This window comes from Patiria miniata, unplaced genomic scaffold, assembly GCF_015706575.1.
Source record: "Patiria miniata isolate m_02_andy unplaced genomic scaffold, ASM1570657v1 HiC_scaffold_15, whole genome shotgun sequence".
Taxonomy (NCBI): domain Eukaryota; kingdom Metazoa; phylum Echinodermata; class Asteroidea; order Valvatida; family Asterinidae; genus Patiria; species Patiria miniata.
This window is the reverse complement of record NW_024037053.1, coordinates 4,239,250-4,254,021: the sequence shown is the minus strand read 5'-3', so window position 1 is coordinate 4,254,021 and position 14,772 is coordinate 4,239,250. Positions and strand designations below refer to the sequence as shown.

The following is a 14,772-nucleotide window of genomic DNA, read 5'->3' as shown; positions in this document are numbered from 1 at the left end:
CAGCGCCCCCCCCCCCCCCTCGCCCCACCCACTTCTATTAATGGTTTGAATGGATCCCAGGCCCAAGTAATACTGATGCTTTGTGTGTAATGGCTTCAAAAGAAAATTATCTAATTTTCTAATTACCTACCGTTTCCGAAAATCGGATATAACTGCATATGACATCGACACCATAATGTCACGCGCGAGAAACGACGGACGAGCAAGTCTATTTGTAAGGCATTCCAATGACGTCATCCCAAATCTAGAAAGTTCCATTTCGCTGGTGCCGATGGATCCCGCATTCGCTCACCACACAAGCAATCAGCAGGCAGTACCAGGGAAATAATTGTAAACACGGACATTGGACCGACGTACGTAGACTAAATCTAGGCGGCTCCAGATATTGCGGTAAATCTCTAGAAATTTCGAATTTTGATTATATAAATGCGGGAAAGGTGATTCAGTGTTATTTTGTCAGATTGCTTGCCAGTGGAGTATATTTAAGTCAAGTGCATCAAGGCTGCAGTTAACGTATTCTCCTAAAATTCTATTCACTAACTTCTGGATTCGTTGAGCTGTTGAGTGAGTGACAAATCTGTGCCTGTGGCTGTGGCAGTAGTGCGCTGTATTAAAACCCGCTGCATGCTGTATGATGATGTGGTGAAATTGTGTTTTGGGGATTTTTTCCACCGAAATTGGTAAGGCTTAACTCAGTTTTACTTCTGTTTAAAATGTAAATAATGATAATTTCCTTCGACATCTTTTGGACATGTTGCCTTGTTGGATAGTGTGGTTTTAAGAAAATATGTTTATTCATTATGAATCGTTAATTATGCCTTAAGTTAAGTTTAACTTAGTTCGATCGAGTTTAAAATGAATTGCAATTTTGAAATCAATTTCAAAATTATATAACAATTTTTAAAATTTTATTATCATAATTTATGTGCTTTACCCGATATAAATGGAAAGAACGTTGCAATCTGACGCCACTTTTTTCTTCATATATCATCTCAGTGAAGGTCAGTCATTGCAAAAATGATTATAAGACATGAATCTTGGACTGAGAAACATTTCCAATTTTGTTAGGAAATACTCAGAAAATTTTCTTGACTCTCCATAGATTATGTACACAACCGCTGAAGTGGCGTCAGGTTGCAACATTCCTCATAAATAAGTAAATTAAATTTGATTTTCCATTCCTGACTGCTGGCCCAATCGGTATGTTACTCATGCCTGTGTGATTCCCAATACTCGGCTCTCATGACTCAAACTTCTAAAGGAAATTCAATCTGTTTAAAATTGGCCGTTGCAATTACTCTTGCAGTCTGTGCACGCACGCGTACATGTGTCAACTGTGTACTGTGTAATAACAAAAGCTATCAGAGTTAATGTGATCTAATTCAACAAATCCTGTTTGCTAATAATGGAGTTAATAAAACTATGTAAACTTTGTAATTGATTCATTGGTGCTTGAAGTCTGTAGATTCATAGCGCTTGTGTAGGGAAGAGGTTTTGATGAGCAAGGCAGTAGAATCATACGCAATACATGGATCTTTCATGTCCGCATGTAGTTAGCATCCATACACTGTCCAAAGAATTTAACCGGCTTGGCAGAGTAGGCAACTTCTGCTTCTGAAATTGTAAGCAAAGTAAGAAGCAGTGCTTCTTTATGAATTAAAAGGTTAGAGAAAAAAGGGATAAAGGAGAAAAATATGTTAATCAATAATGGACTGAATCTTTTGGAATTTGTAATTTACCCTTTTCACCCTTTTTTGATATTTTGCGCAGGTTGTTTAGTAGCCTCATCAGTCAGTCTCTTCAAATTGAATTGGAAACTTGTCGAGGGAGACCCTTTGCCCTCAGCCGGCGACAATGGGTAAGGATTACTACAAGGTCCTGGGCATCGGCCGCAAAGCTACGGAGGAAGAAATCAAGAAGGCCTACCGCAAGATGGCCCTTAAGTACCACCCAGACAAGAACAAAGCCAAAGGCGCCGAGGAGAGGTTCAAGGAGATCTCGGAGGCGTACGAGGTCCTGAGCGACAAGGAGAAGCGGACCATCTTTGATAAGTACGGCGAGGAGGGTTTGAAGGGGAACGCTGGTCCCGCGCCCGGATCCGGCAACTTCAAATCCTGGTCCTACCACGGGGACCCCAACGCGACCTTCCAGAGCTTCTTTGGTGGACAGGACCCTTTCAAGGTATTCATGAACTTCGGCGGGCAAGGTGGCAGCGGTGGCCACCGCACCGTGTTCTCATCAACCGGCGGGGATCCCATGGAAATAGATGACGATTTTGGTTTTTCCGGCTTTGGGATGCCCGGGATGTCTGGCATGCCCGGAATGTCGGGGATGCAGGGTAGAGCCCCCAAACGCCAGGACCCTTCAGTGCACCACGATCTCAGGGTATCGCTAGAGGACATTAACACGGGCTGCACCAAGAAGATGAAAATCTCGCGGCGGGTGCTGAACTCAGACGGCCGCACCACAAAATCAGAAGACAAAGTACTGGAAATCAACGTCAAGCCAGGCTGGAAGGCCGGCACCAAAATCACATTTCCCAAAGAAGGGGACCAGTATCGGGACCGAATACCGGCAGACATTGTGTTCACATTAAAGGACAAACCTCACCACCATTTTAAGAGGGACGGGAGTAACTTACACTACAAAGCCAAGATTTCACTCAAAGAGGTGAGTTAACCTTGAAAACTTCTGGGGCATTTTTGCCAAATCCTCCCGATTCCACCTTTGACGGAACTTAATTGTAATATTCTTTGTACTTAATCTGTCTAGGGGGGACAAAAGCACGGAACTTTCCTCAGTCCTGCATAATCTTCAAAAAAAACTTTCATGTTTGAACAGAGCCTTTGCCATCAAAAATTTTCTATATTCCTGTCAGTATTCTCTCCAATATTTTGAAAATTGTGAAAAACGTGTTTGTGGTGAAAAAGTTTTTTGTATCGTCAAAAATGATAACAAATATGCGCAGAGCTTAAATTTTAGGGGGTTGGGAGGATGCCAAAATGAAACCTGTTTTCCCCCCCCCCTTCCTTTTTTAAAGTTCCGTGTCATTCATACCAATTGATTACAATTTTATCCATGTTTCCACAGGCTCTAGTCGGCACAACCTTGCGAGTGCCGTCGATCAAAGGCGGCACCATATCAGTGCCGTGCAGAGAGATCATCAAGCCCAGCTCGGTCAAACGGGTGAGTGGGGAAGGACTACCCTACCCCAAGCAGCCCTCGCGGAGAGGCGACATGCAGATCAGCTTCGACATCGGCTTCCCCGAGTACCTCAACAGCTCCACCAAGGAGGTGCTATCTGACTGTCTCCCATGAGGAGCCAACGCTGCAGAGCCATCGGAGCAAAGGCTGCGTTCGCACTGCATTTTTAAAAATTGTTTGGAAAGTTTTTGTAATTGTGCCAGTAGGCAAATCTGTCATGGGAAACAGAGGCCGCGTTGTTTTAAAATTAGATGCTTTTTTTGGAGAAATTTGTTTTTACAAATCATGCGCTGTTCGCACTGGACTTTTCTGATTTGGTCAAAAAATTAAAAATAGCCTGTGAATTTGTCTTGCAGAAATTGATCTTTTACACCAAGGAACGCATGTCCTAGGCTGTACACATTGGACACGAAGTTGGCAACGTTGCCAGATTTTTTTATTCCCTTTGCCCAAAAGTCCAGTGACAACGCAATGTAGAAAGTTACTATGCAAGGCAACAGCTTTCTGTAGTACTTACATATTTTCCAAATTTGATGACTGCATACAATGTACTGCTCATTAGAAAAATCCAGTCGTTATAATTTCTATGATGTTTATACATTAAGGGGTCTAGTATGTTCGCATTTTTCAGATTTGGCCGTTATACTATATCACTTGCCAGTTTTGTTCACTGCCATTTTAACTAGTTCACGTCGGATGACGTGTATACACGCAAAGGTTTTGCGGTATTGGGAACGGGTGACAGATAAACACGAAACGAGCGAGGCCGGAAATATCTGTCTACGACCCATTGCAGCAAGCGAGGCCGCAAATGTCAGGATGTGCTACCCGCAGATGGTGGCCTGAACCCGTCTGGCATCGAGGTTCGTGAAAAACAATCCTGTGCCTGGGTCCATTCAATGTCAAAATTATCTCGGCGTGAACTCACTTTTCCAAAACACAACTAAAACTTCTTTTTGTGTGTTTTTGAAATTTTGTATAAAAGAAAGATTTCTTTTCAGGCTTTCTGGTATAAGTCAAAGAAAAGTTTCATTTTAAATGAACTGGAAAATATTTATGGCAGTACACATCCAAAAACGTCATAAGTGTTAAAAAGTAGCATTACATCTGCTTTGATTTTGACTTGATTATATTGAGTACTCTCTTGGCTAAGTAATGTCATTCTGTGTAAAACGGAGACTTTGGGGACATTGAGAAAGCCTTCTTTTGTTTTCGTTACAACTTGGAGGAATTTGAGGTTTCAGAAACGCAAATCATGGTTGGTTTGGAAATGGGAAGCACTTTTCATAAGCGATGGAACATGGGTATTTCTAGTTTCATGGTGAACTGAGTATTAGCAGTTCTAGTATGAAAGGTGTGAAATTCATGTACGTCACAGAGCAAATTTGATATCTAATTAATGATTCAGAGAAATGATCCAAAACTCCTAGTCTGTAATCTCCTTGACCATTATTAGATTTTCATCTTTTTAGTCTCCGTAACTATCTCCAAAAGTCTTCTTTTTGATGGTACTGAACAAAAGATGAGGAGTTTGTTAGCCGTCATAATTTATATTATTTATAAATTCTGAAATCTGATTAAAAATAGGAAACAAAAGAACAATTGTATTAAGCCAAATACAAATTAACTGTGGCATATTGCCGAAAAAAATGTATATTACTATGTACATGTATATTTTGTTTTATAGAGATTTACTAAATTTAAATTAGAAAACTGCTAAATTGCTGCAGCAATATTTTAGGGATTGTTCACATTTAAGAAAAAATGTAAAGAAATATTCAAAGGTTTTTTTCGGCGTTAACAGTACGACTTGTTTAACTGTAAACTACCTGTAACCTTTCGTATCGTGGGTGGATTAAAAATATAAGTAACAATAAAATAAATGAACATTTTTATTTTCAGCTGAAAAATGCAAAGTTTTTGTCTACAGAGCCTTTAGTAGAAGTATTTGTGAAAAAGAAATATATTTAGTTGATGAGGGATTTCCTGTTTCCTTTGCGGTTTAGCAATGCACAAAACAAGTGCGCTTAAAAAAGCTTAAAAGTTTTTGTAGACTCTGGAGATGAGCCAATGAATGAGGATGATTCACGCTGGTACCATCCTGTGCTGTGGTTGACATAGTTATTTAATTATAGCATGTAATGGTCAGTCTCATCTGTATCAAGAAGAGTGCACAAATCGTCGGTAGCACCAACGAAGTGACGTATCATGTGCACAAAGTCCATAGACGATACGTCACTTCGTGGTGCGACCGACGAACTAAGGCACTTCTCGTGTGCATAATGTACGTATAGATTGTTTGCGCGGCGGCCATGTTTGGGGTGTGCGCTTTTGTTCAACAGGGATATGTATGAGTGGACTTCTTATTACTGAATTCCTTGTTATTGAATTGACACAAAATGCTTCATAGATGAATGCATTTCAACTTTTCATCCTTTCATCCTGTCACTGTGGGGTTCAACATTTTGGATATATCATTGTGAGAACATTACTTGGATTTGCTTTTTGCACATGTGATGAATTTTTGGTTACAAAAAAAAAAGTACAAATAAGAAAAGATATTGAAAGAGAACACAGTTAAAATGATGTGATATATAAAAAAAAAGCAGTCTGTGTGTATCCTCCTGGCTTTCTTTGATCTTTGAAAACTCTACGAAAATTTCATTCAAAATCTTGACCACCCTTTCAAATTTCAACTCTATACTGCTGTTTTGTTAGCCTTTACTCCGAAACAAGTAAACAAGTCTGGATGGAATTTTATGTTGCTTGTGAAAAATGAATATTTAATTTTGACTGAAATAACGAAGAAAACCAGCCAATAAGTCCAAGTTTCTTTCCTTAGCACAGGATTTTTTCTTGTTATTATAGTAAATGTTGTGCGACTTGTGCTTGATTTATGACGTCACATTTGGTGCTGAAAATGCATGACAATTTACTAACATTGAGAGCAAATAGAGTCTAAATGAGTCTATGTGGCATTGTGTCAGTTTCACTTATTTTAGTTTTCTCATTTAGTTTATCTGTAACTGAAAAATAAAAACCCAATATTTTGTATGTATTTATTTGATGTTTAATCTATGTGTATCATATAGCAGGATTGTTGAATTTAATAAAACTTATTTTTTTGGTACAAATTTTGAATTTCTTTTCTTTTTTCTTGTGTTCTCTTGTATTTGTGCTCAAGTACGAAAAATGGTTTTCAACAAGTAATGGGATGACTAATAAGTCTGAAACTGTCATTTGGGAAAATAAATATTTTTTTTTGAAGAGGACGAGTGCTACAACAAAAACATCACTTCAATTTTTGTCGCCATCCCTATCTCTATCAGAAAATTGCAAAAACACAACACATACACTCTTTAATGAACAACGGGAAATTTAATTCAATTCATCCTAATCCATGTAGAAACAGGACGATTTGGTCAATATTTTGAAGACGATTTGCAAGAATTAAAAAAAAAACAGCAAAAACGAATTTTTTTTCACAAACTTTGATTATAATTAGCAAAAAGTAGACTAATTAGTAAATTCCGACATTATACTTAACAGCTGCTTTTTACATCACACCAAGTAATATTCAATCAACCGGATTTCCTTTTACTTAAGGAAAAACACCTTGGTTAATTTGTGGAATTAACCAAAATAAGGCTTATGTGGGTGGGGCTTTCATTATAAAGGCCTTGGGAACCTAATTTGGTTGGCAACAAAACTGGCCATTGGCCAACTTTCATTGCTCTGGCTACTTTCCAAAGGTTCTCTTACCAAAAATAAAAAAAACATTTGAGAAACATTCCTTCTTTTGCAGCTCTTACAAATTTTGGCAACGGAGTTGATGTTTGAATTTTTTTCTTGAAAATTATCTCAATGTTACATAAATGCATAAAGACAATGAGGTACATTGCAGTATCGTTAAATTTTAAAAATGGATTTTAGCAAAAAATCAAAATAACATGGCAGCTGAACATTGCGCTGATTATTTTGTTGTTATTTTTTTTTAAGTTATGATTTCAAAAAAGTTTCTAGTGGGTTGCCAAGCTCGAAATTCTACCCTAGAGACGTTCTATTAAAGGGTCTTCTACTGATGATGTAACTTATACTTCAAGTCAGTACTGCGTTCATCGGAATTTCCAAATGATAACATTTCCCCTTGAATTCACACATTTTACAATTCAATCCATTAAAATATCAAAAAATGCGTTTCAATTCCTTAAATTGGAGTCGTCACTGTCTTTTACGTTAAAAAGCCTCGCATGAATTTAACATCATTTTTAGAATGTTAAATCGAAAAAAAATTTACAATATAGAAAACGCTCAATACAATCCAGATCGTACCATTCAAAATGTTCCAAACATTCACACATCAAAAATGATTACATTCAAATCACAAAATTGTGATTTTTTTCATATTTTTTTTTTAAACAAAAGACAGCCGATTCACAGACTTACTCTTGCGGGGGCGCTACGATCGGTTTCCATTTCTGAAAACCACATTCTGCTCCACTCGTCCAATCAGAAGGTCGAGGGTTAGAGGAGGAACGGAACGATTGACTTGCGACTTCGCGGGTAGTTGGAGAACTCTTTCTTGTAGTTGCGGTGCTTGCCCAGAGCCCAGATGGCCATCTGGACAAAGCCGGCCGTGGTGAAAAGGAGAGCTGAAGATGCAGAAGGGGGGGGGGGGGGGGTTGGGAGGAGGGAGAATCCAACCATACAAAAATTAACGTTTATTTATCATAATTTTCTTATCCCTCTAAGCGGGAAGTCAATACTCACAGTTATATGCAAAACCCTTGAAAACCTTACAGGCCAGTTTCAGGTGAAGGGATATGAAGTGTTCAAGTAACTGTGTCACACAGAGAGTCACTGCACAATAAACAGCACTGTGGAGAGCAGTGAAGCGTGACTGAATCTGCCCGCTTGCCCTGAGCTTAACCACATAAAAGAATTGTGCAGGGATTTGAAGTGTTATCCATATTTCACAGAAGATTACCTCCAAAGAATTTGAAATGCGGCTGCTAAATCTATGGGAAAAGTGGTTTTGCAAAACTTGAAGGGTTGTAGCGTGCAGAAGACTAGGTCACAATTTCATGGCGCTGCTTAACAGTTAGCAGAAAAGTTGTGCTTAGCACAGCAGACAAATTTGCTAACCTGTGGCACTATTTCATGGCGTGGATGTGCTAACGGTCGCGCATGCATGGAGATTTCTATTGTAACGTCACTGGTTTAAGCAGCTTTTTCCACTGAGGTAAGCGTGCCTTTTGATGTGCTTATGCTTACGGTCTCCATGAAATAGACGGAGGCTTTGTTAGCAGAAAATTGTGTGCTTAGCAGCGCCGTGAAATTCAGCCTAGGTGGGTTAATCTCTTTAGCAACTCTTAAGGACTGTAAGCAGGAACAGTTTGATAGATCTGCAAACCACAGAATTCTCTGCTTACAAGCATCGTTCTCTATCAACAGCGCTAGCACAGAAATTCTGTGCTAAGCCTGTAAGCATAGAATCCTTAGCTACGGGATGTATGCAGGTGCACAAGTCACAATTCCTAGCTAACCCATGAAATGTGCTAACCATAAGTGCTAAATGTTCTGCTTACGGACAGCAGAGCCATGGATTGGGCCGGGTCATATCATTAGAACCTACTCTTACCAGGCAGACACTGAGTCATAACACTGAACGCGATCCAGGCGCCGGCTTCGTAGGTGTAGTTGGGACAGCTAACCATGCTGAAGAGGAACGTCATGGGGTTGGCCGTGGGCTGGGGGATGCGACGTTCTTTGGTGCCGGGCGGGCGCAGGTTGCGGAAGGCGACGTGGATGCTGAAGTTACCAAGCTCGCAAAACTGTCAGATAGAGACATTAAAGAATTATCAGGCATGCAACTTGGAAGTAACAAAAAAGGAAACTCCTAACTTTACAAGACTTTGTACAGTGTTTTTCAATTTTTAATGGCATCAGTGTGAAGTGAAAAACGAGGAAATCAGCTGATCCGAGGAAAATGTGCATGCCTGAATTATCAAAGCTTGTGCATAAAGTCAACAGTCAGTGAGACTAAAAGATCTGGCAACATAGGTGTTATGATATTGTATTGAATTCAGGGCACCAGACCAGGAGTGAGATTTGGGAAAAAATGAAAAATCCATGAAATACTTAGCAGATGGTTTGAGGGTCGCTGAGCGCATCAGAGCAACGTAGGGTCTATGGTATGTTTGCATTAGCCTAAAGGCACCCCCTTAAAATACCCATTGCCTTTATGATAAATCTCTGGAATTCCAGATTTTAAAAGGGATTCTTACAAAAATCCTGAAATAAGTCAAGGAAAATCCTGACAGAAAATCCTAAAATCAGGAAAAAATCCTGACAAATCTCAACCCTGCCACACAAATAAAAAAGACATTTAAAAATCCTTGAAAAAACCTATTGTCACTTACCAGGAAGAATGCAAGCCCACCGTAGATTTGAATATCGCCACCAGCTGAAAGACACAGAGGCAAGATTCAGGGTAAAATGAAACAAAAAATGGGAAAAATGTGACCAGATTCCACAAAATGAGTCTAATGGACACATTTCACTTTTATATTTTCCATAAGTGTGCATTAGAAAGAGCATTTCAATAAACTCTTCATTTTGATATATATCACATCTTTTAAACTCTGTGCCGAAACTGAGGTTACATCTTTTTCGAATTCATCAGAATCTGAGTGAAGGATTTTACCTGGTGGCGTGTACAGCGGATGGTTGACAAAGTACGCCACGAAGGCAGCAAACCCCCAGTAGTAGGAAGAATTCTGCAATGGAAAAAAAAGAAGAAATTTAGAAGAAAAAATTTATGATAAAAAAACCTTTACAGAACTGCATCAATTATGGGATGGTATGGATTCTGTGCACATACAGTTGATGGTGTTCTGTGACCATGTATGAGAGCTAAATACGAAGAGACACATTACGCACGCGCACCGTTTAACACGCGTTTAGCACCCACGACTCACTTTAATCTGAACGCGTACAAGCTCATACGAGTCCCATGATAGAAATGAATTCGAATTCCCCCTCAACACCCGTTCATACTTCACGAATGCGGATGCAAAGTGAACATGATGTCAGGAAACATTCGCTGTGAAATTTGCCAGAGTTGGAATGTGTTCAACAGTTGCGAATTTTCAGCGCGAATACTTGCCATGACGACACAGATTCTATTCACGTTCACTTTCAAGCCAGGTATGAACCGTGTCTTAACTCCCCCTATCTCTCTCTGTTACCTGGTTAAGGGGGTACTTGTTAACGGAGTCCGTAGCGATAAAAAAATTCCTCATTATTTTCGTACCTTGAAGATGTTTAAGATGGGCATCGTGGCATGGGAGAAGCGATGCACAAAGACCGTCTCAAAGAGCCTCTTGGCATAATGGAATGTCCAACACACGGCTGCAAGTCTGTTGAAAGGCGTCAACATGCATGAATCTTTTTGAAAACATTATTTTGGGGGCGATTATAGGTTGTGGGTTCATGTCCAGCTTGGGGGCTGCATTGCATGTGTCCCTGGGCAATACACTTTGTCACAATATTGCTTCTCCCCTCCAAGCATGCCAAGGGGCAACTTTGTACCTGTGAGGGTAGAGATAGTTTTGTTTGAGCTCTGCCTTTTGTTGCAAAATGACAGCATCAAGCTGTATACTCCCCAGGGAGCCAAGATGGTCTTCGGACTGCTTCATGAGTTGATTTAGGCTCAACAGGACAGCATTTATCTCAAGTTTTCTTGGCATAAACTTAGAATATTTTCTACCCTCAGATGGATGCCAGTCCATCACAGGTTACTCCCTAGCTATTTTTGGTAACCAGTTAAACTCCTGGATCAAGTGAGACAAGTTGAGGTAAAGTGGCTTGCCTAAGGACATAACAAACAGCCACTGGCAGTAACTGGATTCGAACCCCTGACCCTCTGAACACTCCCATACTTGACTTTGATGCGCAAGGGTAATAATAGTACTTCATCAATCTTAACAATACTTACTGCACCACCGGTTGCCTCACGGCATTGACGTTTGCAGCTCCGTAGATGAGCGCAGGACGCATGTAGAAGAGCAGGTAGATAAATAAGGGACCAGCGTACTCAGTCATAAACACCTGGGAAAGAAATCTTTTCTGTTAACCGTCTATTTCAATTAAACAAAACATTTCACAAAAAAAGAACGGCAAATTGGCAATTCGACAATCCAGAGGGTGCAGGTTCAAACTCTACGCCAGTCAATTTCTTCATTCAACTACCCAAAAAAGAACAACAAAAGACTGTGCTGTGGCCTCGTGGTCTGGGGCATTGAACTCGTGGTCTGTGGGTAATTCTGCAGGTTGTGGGTTCGAGCCCAGCCTGGGGTTATGGTGCGAATGCCCTTGGGCAAGGCACTTTGTCACTCATTGCTTCTCTCCACCCAGGAGTAAATGGGTACCTGTGAGGGCAGAGATGGTTATTGTGATTGATTCTAGCTGCCTTGCGCCGAAATGGCAGCATCGAGCTGTATACTCCCCAGGGAGCTGAGATGGTATTTGGAATGTTTCATTGGCCCAATGATCAGGGGTAATAATAAAATAAAGCGCTTTGATCTTAAACACGCTATATAAGAACTTGTTACTATTATTATTATTAGTATTGTTATAATTGCTTACTTTCTTGGACTTTTTAAAGGGTCTTCGTCACATTGACCATTACTCCCTTGGCATTTTTGCTAAGAACCCTTTGCCAGATTCTTCCGACTTTCTCCGCTGTGCAGTAAATGAACGCCTCATTCTTCAGACTGAGTTTTGCTCAACTTACGGTAGTCCAGCCCACTTGTGGGCCCAGGTCTTTGAAGTAGAGCTTGCCACTACGGCCTAGGTCTAGAGACTCCAGTGTGCAGTCATCCTTCAGGGACTTTCCCTCTGAAAACAGCAAAGAAATCGACATTAATCTCTTCTTTTTTTTTACAAACTCTCCAGAAAATTTTGATATATGCCAAAAGACTGGCAAAACAAATTGTTTTTGGCAATGGTTATAACAGAAATATGATTTTTTTTTTAATGTAACAATGGAGTTTCATTTTATTTGCAAAATGAGATGTGACAAAAAGTTGTGAGTACTAACTTGAGGAAGTACGGAAGGACTGCCGATCCGCGTACAGATTTCTCTCTGGAACAAAAAGACAAGAACAAAATCAAATACTCTCAATGTAGTCTTGAACATCAAATCTTCACAAATCTCAGTACTGCCAATTTATTTGTTCACTTCAGAAACAGTTACTCACTAAATATTGCATATTGTGAATTTTGTGCTGACTGCTTTTATATAGTGAATTTTTTAAGTAATAAGATGTTTATTTCTCATGTGCTTACTTTTGAGGTGGACCTGTGTCTTGACATCAGCGATAGTTGTGGCCTTGCCAAGCTGCAAACAATCACATAAACAAATCATAAAAATAACCGACGTCTTTCTTACAATAAACCATTATTGCGGATGCGAAGATTCCCTTTTATAAGCAAAATTTGGTTTGACATCATGAGAAACATCAGAATACTTACGCCCGTTAATGTAAGAAGTTCCTTACTGCTCCTTGCATCCAATATTTTGATCTGCAAAATATGAGAACAAGAAAAACTGGCGTTTGTTTTTAAAATTTCATTTCAGAGTTGATATAGCTGATTATAGGCCTAATAAAAAATACAAGAACATTGCTTCACTTTATGTCTTTAGTGTCCTCATTGTCCTCCCTATATCCTTGAGTCACCATAATCGGCGCAGGTAACGCTTGCAACGCGCGTGCGTTGTCCAACGCAAATTGAATGGGAGTGCGTCGAAATAGATCCTCGTTGTTTTAGGTGGACTGACGATATACAAAATGTGGGGTCACTTTTAAGTTTTAAGGAAAACGATACCTGATGTCTGATGATATGGATGAGTCAATCATTATTCAGAAATAATTTAACAATGTGAACAGGGTCAATGACGTTTTACTTTTAGAAATTAGACGTTAGGCCCTAAATGTAGTCAGAATTCTCAACCTTTTCTTTCAGTTTCAGGCAATAGTTTCATATAAAACTAAGGGCTTTTAGGAGCAAATAATTCATCAGTGCAAATATTTTATTTTCCAGTTGCCAAACCCCAAGGAGTGGCATTTCGGTCGCTTGCCCCCCCCCCCCCCCCCCCCCCCCCCCCCCCCCCCCCCCCCCCCCAATACCCCCACCCTACCCCGCCCTTCGGACATTTGTCGGACACATGTCGGATGATGGAGAAAGAAATTAAATGCATGATAAATCATTCCCTTTACTGTCCTAGGTTAGGGTTATGTTGCTGCTAATTAGCTCAACTAAAGAGTGTCAAGTGTGTACAATACACTTTGCATTTCTAACATATCTTAATATAATAATATCTCCGTACTCACGTCCATTTTGGGGTGTTTTTGGCCTCACGAAACAGCACAAAATCTCAGGTTTACACTGAACCGAACGAAATCACGCCATGCGACACCTTGAACAGCGCCCTCATTCAAGGTAAATCCTTCCAGTTTGGTTTCCCACTCAGCAAACGGCATGTCCAAAATGCCACGACGGTACGTAGGAAACCGACAAATATTTTTCCCCAGGGTAAAACAAAAAGGTGATTAATTTAGTGATGTAACAAACATGTTAAGGATTTTTGAGGCTAAAGTCCAATTAATTCGAGAAGCAGCTTAAAAACTGGATCAGATAGATGGGACTTATAATTATTAACTCAAGTTTGGTCGGAGATGGGCGTGGCTTCACATGGGTGTGAGAGTGGGGGAGGGGGCGCATGAGCAAAATCGATCCAAGTGGCCTAAAAAGGACCTAATTTGAAAGAACCGTGAGCTCATTTTCTGGTGGGGCACTCAGTTGGTTTCAAACAAAGCAAAACGTCACTGTTTTGCATCCCAACAAGGGGGGGGGGGAGGCTTCGATTGGGGGCATGCAACAACATGTACCAGAAATGCACTACACAGGGCGAGCCAAAAAACAAACGAAACCCAAATGGCAGGACCATTTCTTTGAATGAAGTTTTGCCCGTAGCACTTTCAAAATCTAGGATATGAAAGCCCAATTAATGAGCTTTCTTTAAGTACAAAAATCATTCAAATCACTAATGTACTTTTCAAGTTACGGAATTTTGAACACAAACACCGTTTTAAAGTTCTGTCCACGGATCACAAAAATGTAAGTGTGGCAGAACATTAAAACGGTGTTTGTGTTCGAAATTCCGTTACTTGAAAAGTTCATGAGTGATTTGAATGATTCGTGTACTAAAAGAAAGTTTAATAACTGGGCTTTCATATCCTAGATTTTGAAAGTGCTACTGTCAAAAGTTCATTTAAAAACTGGTCCTGCCATTTGGTTTCGTTTTTTTTACTCACCCTGTACATGGAAAAATTCACTACCCAAAAAATGCAATTTTGTTCCATTTCATATTTTATTTCCAAAGCTCATTCAATTTGGATTGCCTTCGCAACTTTAATTTATATTTATTACAAACCTTCGTCCGGTTAACTTCCCCATGTCATTTTACTTTCCACGTCCCATTCTACGATTTCACGGACAGGC

At 39.9% G+C, this 14,772-nt stretch overlaps 2 protein-coding genes across 3 annotated transcripts; one reads left to right on the top strand and one right to left on the bottom strand.

Moving 5' to 3' along the window:
- The first annotated feature begins 288 nt into the window (after positions 1–288).
- LOC119722491 (dnaJ homolog subfamily B member 4-like) lies at positions 289–6,339 on the top strand. 2 transcript variants are annotated; one of them, XM_038192643.1, is made up of 3 exons: positions 289–390; positions 1,771–2,670; positions 3,091–6,339. In XM_038192643.1, exons 2-3 carry the CDS (start codon positions 1,855–1,857, stop codon positions 3,316–3,318), a joined length of 1,044 nt encoding a protein of 347 aa, XP_038048571.1. In that variant the 5' UTR covers positions 289–390; positions 1,771–1,854; the 3' UTR covers positions 3,319–6,339. The 2 variants fall into 2 exon arrangements, with proteins under 2 accessions (XP_038048571.1, XP_038048570.1); XM_038192642.1 differs by having other exon boundaries at positions 309–680.
- A 144-nt stretch (positions 6,340–6,483) lies between these two features.
- LOC119722492 (probable very-long-chain enoyl-CoA reductase art-1) lies at positions 6,484–13,722 on the bottom strand. The gene is made up of 11 exons (XM_038192644.1): positions 13,602–13,722; positions 12,742–12,792; positions 12,556–12,607; positions 12,308–12,352; positions 12,002–12,105; positions 11,204–11,316; positions 10,520–10,625; positions 9,911–9,983; positions 9,627–9,670; positions 8,846–9,038; positions 6,484–7,856 (listed from the first exon to the last, which is right to left on the bottom strand). The coding sequence occupies exons 1-11, from the start codon at positions 13,605–13,607 to the stop codon at positions 7,729–7,731; spliced, it is 915 nt and encodes a 304-aa protein (XP_038048572.1). The 5' UTR covers positions 13,608–13,722; the 3' UTR covers positions 6,484–7,728.
- Positions 13,723–14,772: the final 1,050 nt, after the last annotated feature.

Excerpts from the sequence above, each read along its gene's own strand:
- LOC119722492 (XM_038192644.1), bottom strand. Across the intron at positions 12,106-12,307 it reads GTCCTTCCGTACTTCCTCAA|AGGGAAAGTCCCTGAAGGAT; the intron begins GTTAGTACTCAC and ends TGCTGTTTTCAG. Across the intron at positions 11,317-12,001 it reads CACAAGTGGGCTGGACTACC|GTGTTTATGACTGAGTACGC; the intron begins GTAAGTTGAGCA and ends TTTCTTTCCCAG.
- LOC119722491 (XM_038192643.1), top strand. The coding sequence starts at position 1,855 with ATGGGTAAGGATTACTACAAGGTCCTGGGCATCGGCCGCAAAGCTACG. Across the intron at positions 2,671-3,090 it reads CCAAGATTTCACTCAAAGAG|GCTCTAGTCGGCACAACCTT; the intron begins GTGAGTTAACCT and ends ATGTTTCCACAG.